The 15,517-nt window shown below is 43.5% G+C and overlaps 1 protein-coding gene across 1 annotated transcript in view; it reads left to right on the forward strand.

Moving 5' to 3' along the window:
- LOC144773688 (uncharacterized) overlaps window positions 1–15,150 on the forward strand; it is a 187,295-nt gene extending 172,145 nt beyond the window's left edge. The window contains exons 6-7 of the mRNA XM_078658838.1: window positions 10,839–11,735; window positions 12,199–15,150. Of these exons, the coding sequence (XP_078514964.1) occupies window positions 10,839–11,735; window positions 12,199–12,983 (1,682 nt within the window). The 3' untranslated portion in view covers window positions 12,984–15,150. The remainder of the gene's footprint in view (window positions 1–10,838; window positions 11,736–12,198) is intronic.
- The last annotated feature ends 367 nt before the right edge of the window (window positions 15,151–15,517 follow it).

The raw sequence follows: 15,517 nt of genomic DNA on the forward strand, positions 1-15,517 counted from the left end.
TAATGATAGAGCATCCTTATAAGTTTGCTTATCCAGGGGGCTGTAATGCTTGCGCCAACGCCTTTCCAAATTCCTGCAGTACTGCCTTTGTAGCCGAAGGTCCTCTGTGAACCATTGAGCGGAGGGTGCAGCCCGGTTAGCGATAATAGTTTTAACTGGGGCTACTTGATTAATGGCATCCAGAATCCATTCTTGGTATCTGCTGGACTGTAATGCAGGATGCCGTGAAGCCTCATAGGAGGATCTGGCCAGAATATTAGACAAACAAGAATAGTCCAAGTTTTTCCAGGCTCTAGTGCTGATGGGGGTACGAGAAGTGGATTGCAAGGAATTGGGATTATGAGCCAATAAAGTAAATATGACAGCCGAGTGATCTGACCAAACTACGGGCAGCACTGTGGATAGTGAGATATTAGGGTTATTGGTGAAAAAGCCATCTAACGTGTGGCCTGCTTGGTGGGTGGGGACTACCACCAGCTGCTGTAATCCTACTGCAAGAAGGTCAGACGTCAGTTGGATGGTGTCTTTGTCCCCTGCGACTTCAAGATGAAAATTGAAGTCGCCTAGAATGGTATGATCCAAATGACCCAAAGAAAGTTCCGTAAGTTCAGGAAGTGTCAACAGGAATTGGGTATGCGGTCCGGGAGGACGGTATATGAGAATTCCCTTAAAGACTTGATTATAGTTCAGAGTAATGGAAAAGGTACAGGCTTCGCAGTTCAGTCGAAGGATGGGTTCAATTTTAGATTGCAGAACTCCTTTATAAATGATAGCTAGCCCACCACCTCTCCCCGTGGTTCTGTCCTGTCTAACGACACAGAAACCCTCCGGTGTGGCTAAACAGAAGTCCGGGCCGGAGGCATCGTCTCCCCAGGACTCTGTTATAAACAGGATATCCAGATCCTGATTTATAATGAATTCCCTGATTTCTAGGCTGTGTTTCGGGAGGGAGCGGGCATTTATAAGTGTGGCGCGAACATCTCGCTTAGGGATGGGGCGGATCTTGAGAGCAGAGAGTGTGGGACGTGGAAGGGTGTAGTTACAGCCGGGGCAAGGGGGAGGGGTGGACGCAAAGCAGCTGGGGGGTGGCATGTTCCAGCAACGTGGATTAGTGATGGGCGCGTTCAGATCCCGCAGCTGAGAAGAGGAATAATAGATATGAGTACTGCGGGTATCTCTCAGCTCGGGGCCAGGGGGGGTGGCCCTGGTCCCGGTACAGGCCCGGACGGGCCCAGACATGCTTGCCTCTGGCGCGCCTCCGGCGCGCCATCGGCGCGCCCACTGCGCCCGCCCGCTGGCGAGAGGAGTGATTCATTTTAAGGTGTCCGGGCCCCGAATCGGCCGAACACTAGAGCGCCGTCCCCATCCTCAATCAAGATGGCGGCCGGTCAAAGTGCCGGAATGGATCGAGGGCGGAGGTCCGGAGAAGCCCCAAAATCGGCTCCCCGAGGCCCCGGTGGTCCCTGAAATAAGGCTTCCGCAGGTGAGACAATGCGGAGTGAGGGGGAGGCAGAAATGATTTCAGCAAGATAAAAAGCAGAACGCTTTAAAATGTCACAATGTGCAAAATACAACTGGTTAAAAAATAATGCTCGTAATATATTCAGCAGGTATTTTTAAAAATGCTCAGGTCCCTAACTCCCGGCTTCCGCCTCAGGAGTCCAATTTATAATGAGGAACGAGGAAACAAGCGCTCTTTTAAGGTGTCCGGGCCCCGAATCCGCGAACACTAGAGCGCCGTCCACATCCTCAATCAAGATGGCGGCTGGTCAAAATCCCGGAAGGGATCGAGGGCGGAGGTCCGGAGAAGCCCCAAAATCAGCTCCCCGAGGCCCCGGTGGTCCCTGAAATAAGCCTTCCGTAGGTGCGACAATGCGGAGTGAGGGGGAGGCAGAAATGATTTCAGCAAGATAAAAAGCAAAACGCTTTAAAATGTTACAATGTGCAAAATACAACTGGTTAAAAAATAATGCTCGTAATATATTCAGCAGGTATTTTTAAAAATGCTCAGATCCCTAACTCCCGGCTTCCGCCTCAGGAGTCCAATTTATAATGAGGAACGGGAAACAAGAGCTCTTTTAAGGTGTCCGGTGTCTTAGGTGAGGGGCAGGACAGCGCTCTAGTGCTAAGGCCGATTTGGGGGTCAGAGCACTATAAATTTAGCGCGAAAAAGGCAGTCAGGCAGTTGATAGATTAATTACTCCTGAGGCGGAAGCCGGGAGCTTGATAATTTTATCTGTATTGTCACTGCAATTTTAATTCGAATTTCGCCGTTTTTGTACCTTTCACTTCAAACTCCCCTGGGCACTTGAAACGATATTTTTTATTGTACTTACCTCAGGATCGATCCCCTCTTGGGTCTCCTGCCTTCTTCCTTTGGCCGATTCACGGGCTCGTCAGGATCATACTCCCCTCCTCCCAGGAGGCGCAGACAGCGGCCGCCATCTTAGGTGAGGGGCAGGACAGCGCTCTAGTGCTAAGGCCGATTTGGGGGCCAGAGCACTATAAAATGAATCACACTTCCCGTCCGCGCAGCGGGCGGGCGCAGCGGGCGCACCAGAGGCAAGCCCGTCTGGGCCCGTCCGGGCACTGCCGGGCTTAGGGCGTGAATCTATGCCCGTTCTTACCGATAGCCTTATCTCTTATTCCCGAAGTGAGCTCCTTTCCCTGAGACCCCGTAGGAATAGACATTGTCATTACGTGCTTAAACATGAACACACGTACACGCACTGCGATCTCTGCAGCATGGACTCACTGGGATCGCGGATTAACCCCCCAGCTACTACTGACCTACGCATGGCCTTGCTGAACTGTAGGTCCCTCCCGAAACACTCTCTTGAGCTCAACTTTATGCTACAGGATCACAACCTGGATATCTTGTTTTTAACCGAAACGTGGCTATCCTCCAACTCCGAGGCCGACATTGTTCGTGCTCTCACCCCAGGATATCTCATCCACTCGCTGATCAGACCCTCTGGTAAAGGAGGCGGTCTGGCCATACTGTACAAAAACCATTTAACCAGCATGATGAAGGACGGTGGCATTTCGGATTCCGAAAATTGCCACTTCCATTTTCAACTTTCTCCTACCACGTCCTTCACAGGCCTCCTAGTCTATCGCGCTCCAGGGAACTCTGGCCACTTTACCAGTTCTCTCCTAGAAACGGTCACCGTTTTGGCCTCCTCCGCGCCCAATTTCACCATTTTAGGTGATTTGAATCTCCATTTTAACGACCCCTCAGATAATGTAGCCACTGACCTTCTCCTTGATATCTCATCCTACGAGATCCATCTTGTGAACACAGGAGCCACACACAATAAAGGACATCTCTTTGACCCGATACTCTCCAATATCAGGTCGCTTCAGGCTAGCCCCCCTTCTCCCCTCCCCTGGACAGACCACTTTCTCCTTACCTTCACCTGGCAGGTCGAGCATAAAACCTTACAAACGCTCAGTACCTCTACTCACGATAGAACGTGGGCCAAACTCTCGGTGGAGAAGTGGATTAGCATTCTTGAACGCTCCCCCCCCACCCCCTGCTCTGGACCCCGTGGCAGCCGACATCAACTTCAAAAACTGGCTCTCTAGCTCATTGGACTTAGTCCTACCAAAAAAAACTCTGTGGAAAAAGCAGGCCAGAGCTGGTTCGGCACCCTGGTTCACTCCAGAGCTCAGAATTTTAAGGAAAGGCTGTAAGAAGCTTGAGCGCATCTGGAGAAGAAACGGGGATACTGCTAACAAAGACTCCTATCGCGACTCAATCAGAGCGTACAAAGTCGCCCTCAGAAAGGCCAAAATAACATTCTATGACCAGAGAATCAAAAACGCCTCCAACTCCACGAGAGAAACATACAAGATCGTTAAAGAACTTTTGAAGATCCCCGACCCCCCGTTACCCCAAGATCCTTCAGGGTCCAAGTGTAACGAACTAGCCACCTACTTTGATCAAAAAATAAAAAATATCATATCCACCTACCCCAAACGAAGAGTCAGGCATCTACTGAGAATCTGCTCCGGGACACGGACCCTCAACTGAATGCTTTTAATCTGGTTTCCGTGGAGGACTTTCTCAAAATCCTATCCAGCATTAAAAGCGGCTCCCCTAGCGACCCAGTCCCGCTACGATTCCTGAAACAGATAGCCACTTCCATCGCTATCCCGGCAACGGAGCTCATCAACCTCTCTCTCTCCCAGGGCATTGTGCCGCCCAGTTGGAAAGGGGCCATTGTCAAGGCCCTCCTAAAGAAACCTCATCTCGACCCTCTAGAGCTTGCTAACTTTAGACCTATCTCCTTACTCCCTGGACTCAGTAAGATCACAGAAAAAGTGGTGAACCACCAACTCTCCCACTTTCTGGAGTCCAATGATCGGTTGCGTAACTCTCAAACCGGATTCCGCCCAGGCCAGGGCACGGATACGGCCCTCCTTTCTGTCATCGAGGAGGCCAGACGCATTCTGGATTCAGGAGGATCAGTGGCAGTGATCCTCCTGGACCTGAGTGCGGCCTTTGATACGGTGAATCACCGTATCCTTATCCAGCGCCTGGCCGAGGCAGAAATACGAGGGTCTGCTCTGACTTGGCTAACATCTTATCTCTCCAATCGCACCTTTCAAGTCTAAGAAGGCAACTGACGTTCTGCCTTAATACCACTCCAGTGTGGGGTGCCGCAGGGCTCATCTTTAAGCCCCACATTGTTTAATGTGTACATGGCCCCCCTGGAGGACGTCGTTGCCCCTTTTGGGATCAAAATAGTGAGCTACGCCGATGACACTCAACTGGTCGTCTCACTTTCCCAACTCGACCAATGCCCTGACAACTTCCACCGGTGTCTGACAAAGATCCATACCTGGATGTGTGACTCCTCACTCAAGCTAAATGGATCGAAAACAGAAATCATGTCGTTAGGCCACAAGTCGGCCTCAATGCCTTCTTCCATCTGGCCGGCTTGTCTAGGGTATCCACCTACCCCCAAAAAATAAATCAAAAACTTGGGGGTTTGGCTGGAGCAGGACCTTTCGCTCAAGACACAAGCGAAAAAGACAGCAGGCACCTGCTTTGGTCTACTCCGTTCTGCCCGTAAAGTCCTCCCCCTCCTCCCGCATCACTCTAGGAGGTTATTGATACAGGGTCTAGTTCTTTCTAGACTAGATTTCAGTAATGCAATTTTCTTGGGAGCACCCGAAGCCACGATCAACAAGCTTCAACAAACCCAAAATGCCGCTGCCAGGCTCTTAATGGGTATCCCCCTCAGGTCATCAGCCAAACCTGCTCTCAAATCGCTTCATTGGCTTCCCGTGCGGGAGAGGATTATCTTCAAGTCCTTATGCATTACTCACAAAATCCTGCAAGGCAAAGGACCCCTGATTATGAGAAGCCTAGTCACCCCCTACAAACCCAATAGACCCCTGCGCTCAGACAAAGGGTTCCTGGCAAAAGTGCAGAGAGTTAAGAAAGCACGCACCGGAGGCCGCCGCTTCTCGGTGAACGTGGCTTCACACTGGAACTCTCTCCCACTAAAACTACGCGCCGAACCTGGTCATCTTCGCTTCCGGAAGACACTGAAAACCTTCCTCTTTCCGAAATGATCCCCGCTCTCCTCGCCCCCCTTGAGTATGACTCTATCACAGCGCTGGGATGCCTTCTGGTAACCATGCGCTCTACAAAAACGCCATACAATACAATACAATACCGTACTGCTGTTCTTACTTTTGCTTTTTATGTTTCTGGCCTAAAGTTATTGTGTCTGTAAATACATGCCTGTTGCTGTCTGACTTGTTGCAATTTATCTCGGAGCATGTGTTGGAGGGTTGCATCTTGAACCTCACATCAGCCCCCGTATTTTAAGATATATTTGGTCTGTGGTTGGAGATGGTTGTCAGTGCTGCTGGGTCTGCAGGTTACTATTCCATTGTAGTATGCGCTTGGGTCTTGTATGGTCCTCAGTGTCTGTGGTGTCATTGTGGTTAGTTGTTTCTTAGATTTATACCTTCTCTCACTAGATGCTGCTGTTTTATGAGTGCAGGGTCAAGACTGATTTGCATATGGCTGGGTCCGAACTGGAATGGCATGGTGAGCAAAAAAATGATGGCTTAAGGCCCAGATCTCTGTACTGGGGTGAATGTATGACATTGTTCTGCATTCTGTCCATCAATTGTTGTTTTTGCATTTGTCACCCTGAGTGGGACGGGTATGCCCAGACGTGGGTCCTGTGCTCTCCATGCCACTGGAGTCAAGCTATCCTGGGTGATAAGGGCTGAAAGCCCGAAACCGATCCTAGAATGCTTGGTTCCAGTCCAGGAAGGATCTGGCCTAGCAGTTCAGGCTGGACTTTTCCCGTTGGGTGCAAGGTCAAGGCTGGTTTGCATATGGCTAGGTCCAAACTGGAACGGCATGGTGAGCAAAAAAATGATGGCATAAGGCCCAGATCTCTGTACTGGGGTGAATGTATGACATTGTTCTGGATTCTGTCCATCAATTGTTTTTTTGCAGCTCTTTTATGAGTAGCATTACTTAGACTTTTTGGTTGAGTTGGGAGAAGTCGGTAGTTAGCAATAGATTTTGTAGGTGATATTTTTTGTTGCACTGTATGCACCGGTCAGAAGGTGCTTCGTTCCCATAAAGTACTAGACATTTCTGTAAGTATTCTGAGTTTTGTTTAATGATCTCTCAGCTCTCAATTTCTGGTTCACTGGCAGATTCTTTTTGTATTATGTTTTAATGATCTTTAAATACAAGCAGCAAACATAGTATGAAGTGGGTGATCTATGAACCCGACATGTCATCAGTTATAGCCTAATACATACTTACAAAATGTAATAGTTCTAAATCAGATACACTAATTGCTGGCAAGGGTACTCTATAGAAAGACTGACAACTATATAATGAAGCTCTGTTGTGGTTCAGGAAGGCAACATTTCCTATGCATACATTACCTTTGATAGCATTTTGTATCATCTTCCCAGGTGCTGATTAAGTTTAGGGTCATTTCTTGCGCGATCATTGATTTTCATTGTAACGCTATTCTTTCCTAGGCTATGAACATGATGAAATAAAATGTATTAATTAATAGTCTTACTGTACCATAGGACTTAAGTCACACAGGGGTGTGGAATTTAATAAAATATCTACTTGTCCATGGGGCAGGTTGCTTCATGAATCTACTTGTCCTGTAACAAAATACACTTGACCCTTTAGTGCCATGTAGTGCAGGGACAAATTATGTCAGCAAACTCATTATATAAGAGCTCTGATATAGCCTCTCTGATTATGCCAGGGCTCATACCATAGTACTGTTTGAATGCTTGCAATCCCCTTATGTTGCCACATTTCTGCAGATCTACCTACTGGGGCTGAAGGTAGTGATAAGCAATAGTTACAGGGTTAGAATGCCCTTTTGAGTCTGTGCAAACCTACTAACTTGTACGTTTTAAAGCTTTTCAACAGCTCTTCTCATATCTTTTCCCATACTGAGAAATGTTGGAAACGTACTCCTAACGATGGCAGATGGAAACCTTCTTCCAGAGTTGTGGAAAATAGTGGTTGGAGGGAACTTGCAAACACTCAGATTTTCACATGACCAAATCTACACATGCACATTTGCTCATGCTAAAATGAAGTTCACAAATATTTACTATTTCTTGTCCTACTTCTGTACATTTTTTGGAATCAAGGAAAGCTGCATGGCTGCACTTAATACAAGGACATATACCATGGGTGCACTTGTGAAACTTTCTTTAATAATTGGTCTCCATCAGTTTTCTGGCATTGATCTTACCTTTTGTGTTTATTAAAATTCTGTTTCTCTCTCTCTCTCTCTGTATCGGCTGGCTTCACTGTGAGTGACATCATTCTGCACTTTCACAAGGAGCATATCGGCACACTAAGTAGTTTTGTTCAGTGCCAGAACTTACTGTGGCTGTGTGTGTTTTTTGAGACCACATTTTTTTTGTTGCTTTTGCCAATGTGTGTTATAATGGCGAGGGCCCGGCAACTCCCACACCAATAAGGTTGTACAAAAACCATGCTAAAACAAGTCACACATTGACAAAACTAATTGAGTGGGGCGATATGCCTTCCGTCTAGTTTGCGTTCTGTAATCCTGGCGCAAGGTATTTTAGTGATATTTACTTTCTAAAGCAAATCAGGATTTTCATTGAAAGGTTGGGCAAAGTGATGAAAAGTAGCACTATGTGCTACTTTGCATCAAGGGGTCATTCCATAGGTGAATAATGGGTGTTTTCCTGCATCCACCCATGAGTAGTGATGCACATACTTCTCTATTAGCAGTTTTAGAAAATGATTTAAACCAAAACATCATGCTTCCTTGAAGCAGGTGGACGGAGGAGAAACATTTCAGTTTGTCCATACTTTTCAAACTTTGCATGTGTGCTGAGTTATACAGCAGACATACAAAGTGGGTAAAATAGTAAAACATAGTTTTTAACCTATTCTTGATAGAATGCACACCCTCATGCACCATGGTGCACAAGTGTGTGTTGGGGAATGGCAGCCTCAAATGCACCAGCGCTGGGTGGGAGGAAAAGTAGCGCCATATCATGGTAGAAATAACACAGATTTTCACACTGCCCTTGACGCGATGCAGTGCTGCATTTTTGGTGCTGCATTGCGTGAAAAGTTTGCACATTTCTCCCTTAGGTTGTAGTTTTCAGACTCTTCCAGATATATCCTTCAAGCCAATTGGAAAGGCGTACGTTGAAAGCACATTTATAAGTTGAAATATATGGTATGCCATCTTTATCCGTTGCATATTTATGCACATCTATGAGGTCAGCTCGCCATTGATGTTTAAGGACCCGATTTATAATTTGGAGGAGGGGTTTTTACTCCCTCAGGGCAACAGAGTAAATTACTGCCTCCCCCAATATCCAAATTTAGAAATGACCACCACGCCTGTGGTGATTTTTAGGCATTGGCAACAACTGAAGTTACAGCAGGTCCTGTCAATGCTTTTTTAAGTTTGATGCATGGCTCCATCAAAATTACATAGTCATCCGTCAAACTTATGTTTTTATTTTCAAAGAAAATTATTTATTGAAAATATAATTATTTTTTAAAATGTATAAAAATGCATACAACAGTTTTGACTGCCCCTTACCGCAAGGGTTTTTCTGGTGTGATGGGCAGTGAAAACTGACATGTATGTCTGGGAGGACCTACAGGTCAACCGCCCACAGTCATTACTCGATCAGGCCATCAGAGGGGTGTAACCATGCCGGAGATGGAGTGGCCTCCTACATTTAAATCAGGCAGACGGATCATTATCTTGGCCATAAGCATATCCTTAGCCTCAAGATATAATTCAGTACCTTAGTCCTGTGAGGAGTGTAGAATTTCTTTGAAAGCATTTGCATGCACTGTTACCTAATGTATGAGCATCTTCTCCTGAGAAACCATTCCACTTCATGTTTTTTGTTGTTGTGAATGTAGCTTTCTTTGTAAACTGCGTCTACCCCTCCAAAAACTACTAATGCACAAGGGGTTGTAATAAACTCCTTGGAAAAGCTTCTGCATCCTTTCATTTCTTGAATACAAAAAATGCCCAATATCCTAAATCATCAGTCTGTCTTAATTTAATTTTTTGTGGTATCAGGATATTAAGATGCTGTGATACTTTCTATTATGCATGGTTGCTTATGTTACTATTCAGATCCAGGTGAACTCCGGCACATACAGGGCCGTTCATTTTGGAGAAGGATAAAAGCTGATTTCCATAAGAATGAATATTGTCTGTAGTGGCACAGTGAGCAAAAAAGATAGACTGGATTGCTTTCTAGAGTAATAACCAGTGGCTGGGATTTATTCGTGTTAATTTTTTAACATTTCATCTGAGACATAGTGTACACTGAGCTGCTTATAGATTTTGATATTACACGTTTTCTTGTATCCACAGATAGGAGATTCCTGAACACATAATACGACGAAGAGTAATGAAGAAAGTATGACAATACTTGAAAGGTATCTAATACTCAAGAAGAACAAGAAATGATGCCAAATAGTAATAAGAAAAAGAACAACTCAGTAGGAGACAGTGAATCACGTACACAAACAGACAAAGCCTGCAAGAACATCAAGTGCAATCCGGCTGCTTCAAGAGGCCGACGACATCCATGCTGCTGGACTCAAAAGATTAAAATAAATTAAAATCACAAAAATTAAACTGGCAGAACAGATCCAGTATTAAAATATGCTAGATACCACCCTTTATCTTAGATAATTATTAGGTAGCTACAACAATGCTAGCCTCTCTAACATGAAAATATAAAGACTGTGATGTTAGTCCACCATAAACACTGTTTGGCTGACCCCTACAATCCGTTCATTATTCTAGAATATAAAGACTTGTTAATGAGGTTTTTTCTTTGTGTGTGTATTTTATAAATATTCTCCTAAAAATATATTATTTAGATAAGCTGTGAGTTTGCAGTTCTACTTGAAAAGTACTTAACGCAGGTTGAAGACACAGCTCCTTATAGGAAGACCATGCATATGTTATCAGTCGTGCAAGAATTCCAGTAACTATTTAACATTATTATTAAGAACAGACAGACTGCAAATACTACACATATCTAGTGAATATTAAAATCTAGTTAGAGGTTCAGGAACAAGAATGGTCAGTCAGCAAATACATGGCATAATATGATTTATGCCAAAATATAGCCAACACTTAGACTCTAATCCCAAAGTAAAACACATACAATGAAAGACAAGCTTTAGGTTCTGCTCAGTGCTAAAGTAACGTCACCAACAATGCACAGGGTGAAACCCATTAGGACACCGTTAATGTGGCAATAGTGTTCATCAGCAATTCACAACTAAGAGTTAATTAATAAAGAGAAGAAACAACATAAAGGTTCTGTGTTTGTGAGAAAATATTTAATCATTCATCATTACTACACTGACACCAGTAACAACTCAACAGAAAATTCATTTTGGTGTAATGAATGTAAGATGAACTTTAATGAGTCATCGACTCTGTGGAGCAAATATTCCACACATAAACCAGAAAATACAGACACAAGTAGTGAAAATGGAAAGTGCTTTACTCACACAGCAAACCTAAAGTTTCATCAGCAAACACTCACAAGGGAAAAACCATACACATGCAGTGAATGTGGTGAGGGGTTTACTTATGCATCAGAGCTAACCATCCATCTGCGACGGCACACAGGAGAAAAGCCAGACACTTGCCAAGAATGTGGAAAGCGCTTTAGTACATCCTCAAATCTAAAGAGCCACTACCTAACACATACAGGAGAAAAACCACACACATGCAGTGAATGTGGAAGGAGCTTTAGTACATCCTCAAGTCTAAAGCGCCACTACCTAACACATACAGGAGAAAAACCATACACGTGCAGTGAATGTGGAAAGAGCTTTGGTCGTTTATCAGATGTAAAGATCCACCAGCGTATACATACAGGGGATAATCATTACACTTGCAGTGAATGTGGAAAGAGCTTTTTTAAAGCATCCATACTAACCATCCATCTGCGGCAGCATACAGGAGAAAAACCATACACCTGCAGTGAATGTGGAAAAAGCTTTTGTAGCTCTTCGCAGCTAAAACACCACCAGCTAACACACACAGGAGAAAAACCATACCCATGCAGTGAATGTGGAAAGAGCTTTTCTAAAGCATCCATACTAACCATCCATCTGCGGCAGCATACAGGAGAAAAACCATACACTTGCAGTGAATGTGGAAAGAGCTTTTGTAGCTCTACCAAGCTAAAACGCCACCAACTAACACACACAGGAGAAAAACCATACCCATGTAAATGTAAATGTATGTATAGGCATTTATATAGCGCACTACTTACCCGTCGGGTCCCAAGGCGCTTCGACCGCTGCGAAACCCTTCCTGGCTTCCCTGAGAGATGGTCCCTTAATGGGTATCTCCAGGGTGAGACCAGGCATCCCCGGCAGTCTGGTGGGGCCGTTAGTGAAGATGAGGCAAGCTAATGCCCAGAGTTGCCGAGTGTGAACGCTGATCAGAGTGGGCACCGAGGCGAGAGAATTATCGAGTCCGCTGACCCTGGTCCAGAAACCTGCCGCGCTGGGAATCGAACCCTGGTCCCGGGCCGTCCTCTGCTCTCGGGTCTGCCGCCTCTAACCAGTGAGCCACACTACTTCACTTCACTACCCATGCAGTGAATGTGGAAAGAGTTTTACTGAAGCATCAACTGTAAGGAAACACCAGCTAATTCACACAGGGGAAAAACCATACACTTGCAGTGAATGTGGAAAGAGCTTTAGTAGCTCTGCACATCTAAAGAGCCACCAGCTAACACACACTGGGGAAAAACCATACACATGCAGTGAATGTAAGAAGAGCTTCACTCAGACATCAGCCCTAACCATCCATCTGCGAAGGCATACAGGAGATAAACCATACACATGCAGTGAATGTGGAAAGAGCTTTATTACTACATCCGCCCTAAACATCCATCTGCGACGGCATACAGGAGAAAAACCATACACATGCAGCAAATGTGGAAAGAGCTTTACTGACGCATCAGCTTTAAAGATCCACAAGCGAATACACACAGGAGAAAAACCTTACACTTGCAGTGAATATGGAAAGAGCTTTATTATCTCCTCACATCTAAAGACCCACCAGTTAACACATACAAAGAAAAAACCATACACATGTAGTGAATGTGGAAAGAGCTTTACTGAAGCATCAGCTTTAAAGATCCACAAGCGAACACACACAGGAGAAAAACCATACAGATGCAGTGAATGTGGAAAAAGCTTTATTACCCTCCAACATCTAATGAGCCACCAGTTAACACACACAAAGAAAAAACTATACACATGCAGGGAATGTGGAATGAGCTTTACTCATTTATCAACTAAAAATGTCCATCAGCGCATGCACGCAAGAAAAACACATGGAGTGAATCTGGAAATTTCTTCACTTGAGTGTCAATCCTCACCATCCATCTGCAAAGGAATGTAGCAGAGAAACCATGCACTTGCAGTGAATGTGAATGTGGAAAGAATATTGTAAATCCATGCATCAAAAGAGCCACCATCTAACACGCAGGGGAAGTAAATCTACAAATGCAGAGAATGTGGAAAGCGATACAAGCCTCAGACCTAACTATCCATCTGTGATGGCATACAGAAGAAAATGCAGTGAATGTTGAAAGAGCTTAAGTAAATCCATACATCTTATGAGTCAGCAGCTAACAAAAAATGGAAAAAACACACATGCAGTGGATATGGAAAGAGCTTTACTCAAGCATAAGTCCTAACCATCTGTCTTTGAAGGCATTCAGAAAAATAACCATTCAAATGCATTGAAGGTGGAATGGGCTTTTCTAGCTCAACATACCTACAATGCCACCAGCAATCACACATAGGAAAAACAACATAAAATAGGTAGGATGTTTCAGTTATTCATAAAATGTAAGACACCATCTGCAAACCACAGATATAGTTAATGAGGGAAGAACTTGCATGATTTATAATGCCTAGTGGTAAATTCGTGAACACACAAAGTGTAAATAACATTCTGTTGTAATGGGTGTGAGAAAAGCTTCCATGTTTTTTCCATCTATATATGCATTGGCAAGTTTACACACAGAAATCTCATACAGAAGCATCGGATAGGGTGTGTTTCAGTCTTTCATTAAATGATAAGTCGCTGTCAGCAACACATCTAAGAACATAATTTTGTCTACAGTAAATGTGGGAGGGTTTCATTTACTTTTCAGCATTCAGAGTTATAAGGTTTTTGAAGAAACTGTGCCTAGACCTTTCCGATGTCAGGTGAGGTTCAATATTGTGCTTTCTAGTTTTGGAAAAATTCAATATGTTGAAGCGACCCTCCCACTGTGGAAGTTGTCTTTTTCACACTGTAAGGAGAGGTAGCTCTTTGATCCTGTTACTCAATGTATTGGTAACCTTTGACATTGTTGACCATGGGGTACATTTTTCTATTTCATTCATGTACATGGGATGGTGAAGGCCTTAATGAATTATGTAAACATTAAGTTCCAAGTATATTTCAATGTATAACCTTTGTTAATTTTGTAGGATAATAATAGGTAACCATGTAGTATGGTCCTACATTTCCATCATGGTGTTCTGATCACATTCTAAACCACAAGACTAAAGGCGATGTGGTTTGTAAATATCACCAGATACCTTGGATGGCAATGTAGGGTCATATCATAAACATTAGCCAGTTTGTATTTTTAATTTTACATGATTATTTTGTGGCAGTTGGGTTAAAGAATTTATTGTTTTTCAAATGGGAATGTTTACTAAAAACTGTAAGTGAAGTCTGGTTAAGGGTGAGATTGTTAATGCTGTTCTCCTGATTCATTAATTAAAATAAAAACAACCAGGTATGAGTTTTCATGATTGGAATATTAAATCAACAAAATGCAATAGTAAAGCTCTGCAGGCTGGTTTGATGCTGTCCACTTGTTAATGAAACCCATATTTCATAGTGGCCCATGAAATGCCTCCAAAACCCCACGGGGTCAGTATAAGATCATATTACAGGATAACCTGCTATGTGTTTGTCTTCTATTAAAGTATGATGTGATTTCATTGCTCGGATCTGGGAATTCTGTATGATTGTAAAAAGAAAAGTACAATGTGTTGAGGATAGGATACACCATTCTTTTTTATGTATGTTGTTTTTCTTTTTTAGGAAATATGATGTGTAGGGTGATCGGATGTCACCATTTGGCAAGAACCTTTCAAGTCTTAGACTTTCTTTTAACAATCCTTTTAAAAGGTCTGGCAGTTTCTATTGAAAAAGAACCATGATTATAATACTTACAATGCACAAATAAATAAAATCCAGACCTTTCAAGCAGCTTCCACATAACATTGACTCATCTGGCCTTCCTCATGGTGTCCCACTACTTATATTTAATAGACAAAAATAATTCTGAATGCATTTTTTAACTTAAAAAAATATTTAACTTCATTCACGGTTAGTAATATTGTCATATCTGTAAATAACAATATACATTATAAGATTTTTCTCTTGTTTACAGATTAAACTTTAGAATAGATATTGTCTCCTTTGAGCATTATTGTGCAATACTGTTAAAAGGATTTTATGTTAATAGATTTTGTCTTATTAAACAGCAATTTTAACTTTCATAGCAGTCTGACTGTAGTGAACACTCGGGCACAAGAATGCTCATGGGGACATAAATGCATTTGTTTTGTTTCTAATAAACTGCAGAAGAAGCAGCGTGTGCTTCCTAGATTCGACAGATTGGACTATAACAAATCCACATGGGAATGCAGAAGTAAATAAAACTTATTTTTAGAAAACCAGAATATGCTATTGAGAGAACATAAAAAGTACCAATCGGCATACAAAGCGCCAATGCGCTAACCTCCCATAGATACACTAGCAGCCGGCAGTGGCTCTCTCTCTTACACTCAGAAATTGCAACCCTGCACCATAAATGACTGGTGCACAATGACCATAATATAAGCAACGTAATGGCTCCCTCCTTG

The sequence above is a fragment of the Lissotriton helveticus genome, chromosome 8 (genome assembly GCF_964261635.1).
Source record: "Lissotriton helveticus chromosome 8, aLisHel1.1, whole genome shotgun sequence".
Lineage (NCBI taxonomy): Eukaryota > Metazoa > Chordata > Amphibia > Caudata > Salamandridae > Lissotriton > Lissotriton helveticus.